This window comes from Lytechinus variegatus, chromosome 3 (assembly GCF_018143015.1).
Source record: "Lytechinus variegatus isolate NC3 chromosome 3, Lvar_3.0, whole genome shotgun sequence".
Taxonomy (NCBI): Eukaryota; Metazoa; Echinodermata; class Echinoidea; order Temnopleuroida; family Toxopneustidae; genus Lytechinus; species Lytechinus variegatus.
Window position 1 is genome coordinate 32,907,955 of NC_054742.1, and position 10,336 is coordinate 32,918,290.

At 33.7% G+C, this 10,336-nt stretch overlaps 1 protein-coding gene across 1 annotated transcript; it reads left to right on the plus strand.

Moving 5' to 3' along the window:
* Positions 1-1,039: 1,039 nt before the first annotated feature.
* LOC121410809 (protein couch potato-like) lies at positions 1,040-10,188 on the plus strand. Its single transcript, XM_041603120.1, has 3 exons — positions 1,040-1,143; positions 6,126-6,179; positions 10,011-10,188. Exons 1-3 carry the CDS (start codon positions 1,057-1,059, stop codon positions 10,095-10,097), a joined length of 228 nt encoding a protein of 75 aa, XP_041459054.1. The 5' UTR covers positions 1,040-1,056; the 3' UTR covers positions 10,098-10,188.
* The last annotated feature ends 148 nt before the right edge of the window (positions 10,189-10,336 follow it).

Here is a 10,336-nt window from a genome sequence, read left to right on the forward strand (position 1 = left end):
CTGCTTTTTATTACAAGATGAATTAAAAAAAATGTTTGATAACATTTAGCCTTAATTAATGCAAATCATTTTAAGTATTTCAGCTGGTATTAAATTAATGGAATGACCACAGAAGATACAAAATGAGCTTTGCAAAAATACACTGCATTAATTCATATATGTTTTACTCTTGTTTCAACTGCTACAAAACATTTCTTTATTCACTACACAAAATGAAAAGATATCACCGTACTTATTTAAACATGGTCATTGCCATTCAGCCATACAGCAGTAATACAATATCTGTATGCATGGACGCTTGCTTGGTCCACGAGAAAGGAAAAAAGATCAACTCAAAGTGCCCTATATCATTTGATGTGGAAAATGTAATGAAATTGGAAGTGTATATGTGGAATTATATACACTCGAGGGAGAATTGAGAAATCAAATTAGTGGAAGTGTGATTTCTTTACAAATTAATAATTCAATACTCTGGGATAGTCATCTACAGATGATAAAAACAGATAGAACACAATTTTTTTAGGGGGGGGGGTAGGGGGGAGTTGAAATAGCTTTGATCCTTTTGATTTTTTCTTTATCCACACAAGGCAAGAAAATCAACAGCCTTTGCTAATGTCTTGTGATTGTCTTTGTTTTTATACTCCTAAGAAATGATATATTAAAAATAATATTTAGAAAGGTATATTCTTATTGTCCCCTTCTTTATATTTTATTACATTCCCTCCTCTTCTCCACAGGCTATTAACAAAATAATTATTTATCCTTACTCTTTTTATTAAATTCAGCAGCATCTCCCCTGCATGTCTCTCCATTTGTTTTGTTTATAAAATTTTCATTTTCTGTCTTCTGTTCTCACCCCTTTTTGACCTTCAAATTGTTATTCCCAAGTCAGGAATTTTAGATCCTATTGCCTGGTTAACATCATTATTATGAATATTATAGTGGACTGTGCTGTTTATATTTCTTATGTATTTGTCGATATTTCAACGTTTTATCCTAAGTGCCGTATAAATTTTTTTTGGGGGTCATATTTGTAAAATTTTACTTTTTTATTTTATGTTGCAGGTGCGAACCCTATTTGTTAGCGGCCTACCTATGGATGCCAAGCCTAGGGAACTCTACCTCTTGTTTCGAGCCTATCAGGTAATTATATATGCTCTAATTCATTCTAAAGCTTACTGCATATATGTTCAATTCTAATCGACTTGTTATCCAGATTGGACACCATATATATTTGGGAGGGGGGGGGGGCTGAACCATTTTTTCCTCTATGTTATTTATGTTGTTTATTTGACATATTTATTTGACATATACCTTGTCTTGAAAGGAACCACCCTTATTTCATAAGAAAAACAATATGTTACATTACATTTTTCACTTACAAGCTAAGGAATTAATATCTTCCTTAGATTTCATGTAGAGAGGTATGAAAAAAAACATTAAATATATGACCATGCACTTCATGCATCTTTTAAGGCTACCAAATTGAAAGAGGGAAAGCAGCAACTTTAGACAGGTGGCCCTAATAGACAGGTTCTTTTACAACATATATTCCTTGTAAATGGGAGACAATTTTGGTATCCATTAAAGTTTTGATTATAGACTGGTGGCTGCTGGGACAGGTTGACTGTAAACATATTTGTTTAAAATACAGTTTCCTGGTATGTAGCAACAATATTTGATCAGATATTTTGCAAGTGATTAAAAAACATGCTATTTATCATGTTGCTTGACTATAAGATTTATATGACATACAACATTGTTACTAGCACCACCACTCTACTACTACTGCTCTTAATTCTACTACTACTACTACTACTACTACTACTACTACTACTACTACTACTACTACTACTACTACTACTACTACTACTACTACTACTACTACTACTACTACTATTTCTACTACTACAACTGTACTTCTGCAAATTTTATTACCACAAATACTTTTAATTCTGATATTACATTTAAAATCCCCCAAAATATGTATAAAGCAAGCAGTAGGCCTACATATTTTAACACCTGTGGTAACTGCATAAATCAGAAACCAATCCTTTATAAGCAAGTGATGTCATTTCCTCATTAAGACACTACCGAATACAGAATAGGGGCGCTTTTTGGAATGTTCCCTCCTTTTTTTCTCGTCACTCTGGAAAATTTCTCAGACATTTGGAAGCATATGTATGCAGCTCGCGAGGTAAGGAAGTAATTCAAATCTAGGTTTAATCTATTTGCTGACTGAATTTTTACTTGTGCAAACATGGGGCCCCTGTCTCATCTGAGAACAACCAGTGATGTAATGTGCTGAAACGGTTCTACAATGATAGATATGGGCTTTGAATGCACCTAAAGCTTTGCATGCCACTAAGCTTTGCAGCGCATTCCTGACAATCCTATATGGATGCGTGTTGCTCCAATGCGATGAGAACCTACAATTTTGCTTGAGTGTGATGCATGAAAGACCAAAGTGTTGATACTTTTATCCAGATTAGAAGAAGGCAGTTCTTTGCTGGCATCCCTAATGGCCAAGATGCATTAGGAGATAAAAGAGGGAGAAAACACTCTATTTTGATGTGGATCCCGTGCAACTGGACCGCATCTCTTCTCTATAGCTCCCTCGTCCATTCGCCAGATCAATCGAGAACGTTGTATTGTTGCCATTATGACAAAAGAAAGAGAAGAATAGATATGGAACTAAAGCATAAATGAAGAAAAATAAAAACATAAAGTGTATTAGAAAATGGTGAGTCAAGAGAGAGATATTGAAAGGGAACAACAATCTATATTCAGAAGCTTGAAGAACCTTAGAGGTGAATATCAAATGAAACCAATGATTTAAGATGGAGCATCATTAATGTATTTCTTATAAATTTTATGCTCTTTATAATATGAAAGAACTCATACTTTAATAACTCTATCTTTACACATTATAACACTTTGAAAGAAATTTTCTTGTTTTTCCATCTCTATAATTTTTATATTATGAAACTCATAAATGTAAATTTTTCCACTTTAAGTTTTATATTATGAAACACTCCTAAATCTAATTATACATGAAACCAATCATTGATAGTACGTCACAATGGAAATGCCATAAAAAGACAGGTTTCATTCTTTTTTCCAATAAATATTTTATTTCAAAATTAATCTGTAATGACTTTGAAAAAGTGCAGACAACTCTACCAATATTTGTAGAAGGCATAGTGTAGAGAAAACTAAAATAGATATGAGTTAGAGGGGAATAGAAAAGTATTTTGACCGTTCTTGCCACAAACAACTCATGCAAGAGAGTGATGATTATGCAAACACTTTTGTGATTGATTGAACATTTCCAACACTGCAAGGGTAAAGCTACTAGATTGCAAGTAATTCACTTGTAACCATGGTAACAATGTGTCTTGGGAGATCTGGGGTTGATGCAATCAACCAAGTTGAAGAAAACAAGACTCCTTAAGCATCATTTCTTCACTAATACCTTCAGTGTCATTGTGAAAGAAAGAGTAAAAGTCAATTTCATTAAAACCTCCCATTTGATGGTGCCCCAAGTAAAAATATTCCAATGATTGAAAAATAAAGAGTGGATTAATCTACTGAAAACATGAGTCTGCATTTCTTTTACAAAATGCATTTATTTACTCCTCATGATGATAGAGCTCACTTACATTTCATTAAATATATTGAAGTTGATAGTAGAATGTTAAATTCAAATGTTGTATTTTTGAGCTTTTTAGTGTTAAAATTTTCATAGAGTTCTTAGATGAAGTGTCTATGTGTTGACTGAATACTCAACCTCAAGTACAACTTACAAGGCGGAGTTGTTTATTTAAAAGTCATTTTGATGTTTAACTTTGCTGGAGACACAACATGGTATAGTGTTTCAAAGCATTCCTCATCGTTGTGAGATTTTCTTTTCTTTGTTATTGGTACACATTCATCAGTCATTGGCAAGAACTCCATAGATAAAATGGCAAAGACCCCTGGGAAGGGTTTTAGGTTTGAGATACGAGGTAGATCGGATTCCTCCCCAACAGCGTTTTCTCTTCAACTTCAGGAAATGAGCAAAACTAGGGAGTCGTTTTGGGTCATCAGTAGTTTTAAAAACCGGAAGAATGGGGCAGGGGGAGGAAGAGATCGATGCACCAAAATAGATTCTTTGTTTCAGTCTATTTCTTCACTGCATCACATTAAAAAGGGTTTATTCAAATAAAAAAAATCATTTGATAGAAAATTCTGCTATACTTAATTTAATCATGGACCTATCCATGATTTAATAAGGTATTACATTTGCTGTTGATATAATTTCAAAAGTAATTTTGAAAATCAAATTCCTGCTAATTTTTTGTGTATTTTGATATCATAGAAAATTGTGGATCATATTGTAGAAGTTTGTATTGTTTAATGTAGTTTGTTGTTGACAAGATGGAACAGCACAAATCTCCAGTGCATTCACACCTTCTCTATAGTAAAATAATGGTGTAATGTTATGCCAATCACACTCTTATGTATGATAGCATGCTGCTTGGTTGTGATGAGGGTTAACAACATGCATCTGGTCCCAGCACATAAACATTTGGGAGAATACATACATGTGAGCAGAGATTAGTACCTCTAACTGATTTAGACAGACAGGGAAAGGATGCAGTAGCATTTACATTTTTTTTTCTCTAAACAGTCAATGCTTTCAGTATATGAGTCTGCGATAAAGTATTAATTTTTCAGTTTTTTTCTACAAACTAGTATTCAAGGTAATTTAAACAAATATAAAGCATCAAGGCCACGTTTTGTGGGGCCTTGGCCTGTGTCTCGGGTCGAGTCACATGTACAAAATTAATGGGGAAATCTTTTTGATTGGCCTCTTGACTTGAACCCATGGACTAGACTCATCCCTACTTCCTTGTAAATGAAAACATTAGGGCCTTCCAAAAACTTCCTAAATGAGAACCCTTTGATTTATCCACCAAAATGTTCAGTTCTCAAGTATACCTCCGTTGCGCCATTGTGGCTAAAGTCAGTTGAGCTAGTTCATAGTCCCTTGAACACGAGACTAGTATTGACAGGATGATATGAAGTAATCCTTGCGATGATTGTGATATGGAAGCTTGCAATCATCTCTTATCTGTTGACAGTTTTGTGTCTTTGTATGACGATTGGTGGTGTAGGTATCCAATGTTAGGTTTGGTTTACAATGTCGATAACCTGTTTTGAGCTCGACCTGAACTTTGACAAGGGTAAAAGGATGATATGATATTTCAAACCAAAATAATACCTCCTAGTGCATTATTTGTAAATTTACGATTGACCTGTTACCAAATATCAGGAAGAAGTTAAAAGCTTTACCATCGATTGTGCTTTTAAATGAGGAAAATATCACAAAAAAATAACTCTTAATACTAGTACATGTATTCCCTTTTAAAGCAGGGCAGTGGCAAGCCTTGTGTCTTGAATATCAAACATTCTGTACAAGATATTTAAAGGAATACCTGAAAAATATTTTAATCAGTTGCTGTTATGGTAAATAGAATTTATCATATACATTATTTATCAATTAAACCATAATGATAGAATAAGTTGATAGAGAGCTCAGGCTATAGACACACTTTTCAGTATCTTTTGCCAAACTTCTTTATCATTTGTATCCAGAAATATGAATGACTCTTTACAATTATTTTGAAGTTACATCCTGTTGCATCTTCAAAAGATATTACCTGATAATGATGATGATTAGAAACCCTTGTGAAATGTAATGAATTGTGGTTTTTATTAATACAAGTAAAATCAATTTGCTATGTCTGAGTGTTCTTGAAAAAAAAGCCTCATATCATGGTAAAAGCATTATAGATGAATAATTGCTTTATCTATTTTCATATTTTTCAACTTAATAGGTATATTTTCCCAAGACAATATCAAAGATAGTAAATTGTACTAGGTTTTGTTAGGTTCTGTTTCCTGATTTTATGTGAATAGACAGTTTTCAGTAATTCCCATTAAAAAAAGCAAACTTTCATGTACAAATATGGCAGATTGTCAATTTTCTGTGGTATTTAGCCATGTATATCATTAAAACAAATTATATTACCTTTGTACTTGAATTAATAATACTTTATTTCTTTTTGTTTCCATTGCAGGGTTATGAAGGTTCATTATTGAAAGTAACCAGTAAACCTGGAAAGAATCAATCGGTAAGACACATTACCCCTTCTTATATTGGAAGTTTTATCATAGAAAATAAGGGGAAAAATATATGTTAGAACATCTGTTTGTAGGTTACTTTTATTTTACTCATGTTCTTAATCACTCTGCAAAACTACCCACAATAACCTTCTTGGTCTTTTCCACAACTTAAAAAAAGTTTGTTCTCTTGTACATTAAAAACAAGAATTTTGGGCCAGGGTCAGTTGACCATGTTTCCTACATTTGGTAATTTGATGTCAGAAGTTGGAGCAGTGTCTTTCCTGCATGATTTTCTTAGGCATCATTTCATTGCTATTCTTTGCCTTTCATTGTACTCAAACCAATGGGCTACATTCACCAAAGGCCTTTGCAGGAATTTTGCTAGAAAACTATTATGTGGCTTTCCCATCACCTGTGATGTCTCTTTTTTATGATTTAATATGAGGATAAGCAGTGAAATATGCTTGAAAGATTCCTGGATAGAAGAAGCTCAGACTTTTGTTTTAGTGCCTTATTTGCAATATATTGGGGCATGTTTGCATTAAATGTTTGATACTTTTAATTGTTTAACTGAAGTGGCTACCCTGGGTAAATAAAACATTATTATTTATTATTTATTTGTCTATAACATTTGTCTATACATTATGTATTCTAGGATAAAAAAACCCCAAAAACAAAACTATCAAATCAAATACCTTCCCCAAACACTTACTTGTGCCCTATTAAGTTGTTATTGAAATGTTTATTCAGAGATGGATGCCTCTCTGAATTGAATTTTCCTAATAAGTGTTGATAGGCCAAAATGTGTTTCATACTGCCACATCATATTTGCACATCATTAGCGCCCTTATACCACGCTTCCACCATATGACATCACTCTCGGCTCATGCATACTCTGTCAGGGCACAGATTCTTTCCTATGAAAAACACATGCACCCTATTTAGAAGAGATTATCCTGACCATCCATAAAATCCCAAATGGACTAGATGTTAAAGGGCTGTATAGGAAAACATGTTGCTGTGAAGAAGGTGCATCTGTACTTTAGCCCCTTCACCGGGACTGATGGGATACCGAACATACCAACAGGGGGTAGTAAGTAGTCGTAATGTGAGTGACACAATTATTAGCCGACGTGCCTCGGATTCTTCGCAGACTGGGACAGTGTGTTTATCAAAGCTCTTCTTGTCTTGAGGGACGTCCATGGTCAGGGTTTGTAAAAGCGCTTTCCTTGCTATTTGCTTTTAGTACAGCAGATACAATCTTAATCATTCAGAGCTTTTATGTAATTTTCAGATATATTAAAAAAAATTCAATAAATCACACTAAAAGGCATTTAACATATATTGGTGCATGAGAAGTTAAAAACATCTCGGACAATATAAGTGGCATTGAGATTTGTCTCGTATTAAAACTTACTTAGAAGATGTGAGTATTGCCTTACATCAGTGTTCTCAGTAATTTAAGTATGCTGGAGCAGCAAAAAATAGAATCATTAAAGGAAGAAAAAAGCAACATATCAAACATGAAATTAAAACCTTATTTGCTGCAAGCATGTCCAGTCTGTTCCACAGCATGGTATTTGAAATGGAATGTACTTATCACAAGTAAAATACAATTAAAGAAAAAGTCCAATTAATTTATATCTGTGAACATGATGAGGATTTATTTTTGTATTGAAAAGGTCAAGTGAAGGTCATTTCACTTGCCATATGGGGTGCTGTTAGAAATATTTTGCTTTCAGACTAATGAGAAAATGAAATGTGAGTCGAGCAAACATACAGTGAAAGTACAACTGGAGAAGTGTCTATCTTTGTATGCTTGGAGCACTGGATGGGTGAGTGATGAGACTGGTGGATCTCATTCCCTTGACTACCATCCTACATCACTCATCTAGGCACTGAGAAGGGATTGACTTCTTCAGATGTGGGTTGGTCAGTCACCTTTTGAAAGTTATGGTCATTGATATTGGAAATATGACCAATAAAATAATTTCTGGTTGATATTGTTTTGAATTTGGCTACATGTATCGAGGTAAAAAATATAAACAAGTTTTATTTAACTTTAAAAGCGTCAAATCAAATAATTCATACCTTTAACGTATAAGCATTTAAAAGATCATCGGAATCTGATTTAAAAAAAAACCCTGTTACAACAATGTACATATAAAATATGCAACTTGTTTACAGTAAACACAGAAAAAGCACTGTATGGTTAACTTGTAACTAATTCTGTACTTCCTGAATGTGCTTTGTACTGAGACAACCTGGTCCAATTATAAGCAGTGTGGTGATGTATCTATATAAATAGCCAAATTTAGTTTTGTTAATTGGCAATGAAAATTGAGCTGAATCAGCACCGTTGTTGACTGTTCTCATTGTGTAGTTCAATAATTTCTTTCCAATAAACTAATGAAAATGTTAGCATGGTTATTTTGAAATTGAATTTCATATGATTGTCAAATACATCTTGTCATCCACTGGGAGTTATTTTTAGGGAGTGTGAGATTTCAGATATAAAGATGTTTCCAATACTAAGAAATTGATATTACAGCAAAATATTGCATAATGTAATTTTTTAATATGCTGACTCACACCAGAGATGTCTCATAAAAAATAGTTTATTCTTAAATGAAACTCATTTCATGCTGTTTGTAAATGTTTTGTTGCGCATCTCCCCATCCTCTCATATCCCCATGGGTATATGGTTAATTGACATATTTTCTATTTCAGTAATGTGTTTGCCTTTAGCAACTGTCATATACCTATTAACATTTTGATGTCATGTTGGACAAACATTCACAGTGAGTGTATATACAAAGTTATAGCTGTTTTCTAGCCTTGTAAGGCAATGCACACTTTCCTACTTTTCCTTTTTCTAAGAATTAAAAAAGAATAAAATTTTGAAAAATATGTATTTATGTTTCTAGAGATTGCAATGTACAAAGCTGGTTCATATTTTTTTTTTCTCATTATTCTATACAAGTTATAATGAGGGAAAATTGTAGAAAAAAATATACTGGTTGAAAATATATGCATATTATTGACACCCCTTCTATATAATCCAATTTCCATCTATCTTGTATTTGTGCCCCCCCCCCCTCTATTGCTCTAATTGCTATTTTTTGTGGGTTTTTTCTGTTGGAAATAATCAAATAATAATCTGAATTTACAATTTGGAAAAATTTAATCTATGAAACATCTTCTTCATCATCATCTCCTCCTTCTCCCCTCCTCCTTCCACTTCTTATTTTTCTTTTCTTTTCTTCAACCAAGTTTCTAAATTTTCATCCAAAACCTAGAGGTATATTTATTTAATCAGTAGCTTCACATCTAACTGAGATTGAAAATAATGACAAGTTTGGAGCTATCGCCAGTCTTTTCACTGTTTTTAATCTCTCCCTCTACCCCTCTCTCTCATTTCCTTCATCTCCTATCATTTCAATCACAGTTTCTACAAATGCTGTCAAATATTTGTTTTTACCCTCTTTTCACCTCTCGATCATACCCAACACATTGTCCTTTGTTCATGGATGATTATTTTTGTTCTTATTCTACTTTTCAAATTTTCGCTATTATTTCTAGTTGATTGAACAACTGTATATATTTTTTCTTTCTGACATGTTTCCCCCTCTTTCTTGCTACTAACTCTTCTGACTTCTAACCTACATGCATTCATGGATACTTGTGAACCTCTTTGTTCCTCTCTTTCTCATCTATAATATATTTCTGCGTAATTCCATTGCAATCAATCTCCACTTCCACTCCCTCCCTTGCAATTTTTCACAGTCATTTTTATTTATCATTATACCCCTTTCTCTCCATTTATTTTCCTCCACCAGCCTGTGGGCTTCGTCACATTTGAATCGCGTGCAGGTGCAGAAGCGGCGAAACAGGCACTCCAGGTGAGTAATTGTCGCCCCCTATAGGCAACCATTTTTAATAAAAGGCTGTTGCATGACGTCCCCACATATTAATCTGAAAGAGGAGCCCTCCAACAGGCTGAGTTCCTTGCTCAGAGTAAAAGGGAAGGGAGACCTTATGTGATAGCCTTCATAATTTTCTATAGCTCCATTCTGCTAGGTAAGGTTGATATTACCTACCATGCCTGGGGATGTGTTCATATTTGTTTGCAGAATTGCTCTGTAGCTTCCCAGTTGAAATTGGA

Bases quoted from the DNA above. Each gene is read 5' to 3' on its own strand.
- LOC121410809 (XM_041603120.1), top strand. From the start codon at position 1,057: ATGTTGCAGGTGCGAACCCTATTTGTTAGCGGCCTACCTATGGATGCC. The intron at 1,144-6,125 runs GTAATTATATAT...TTTCCATTGCAG, and splicing joins TCTTGTTTCGAGCCTATCAG to GGTTATGAAGGTTCATTATT. The intron at 6,180-10,010 runs GTAAGACACATT...TTCCTCCACCAG, and splicing joins AACCTGGAAAGAATCAATCG to CCTGTGGGCTTCGTCACATT.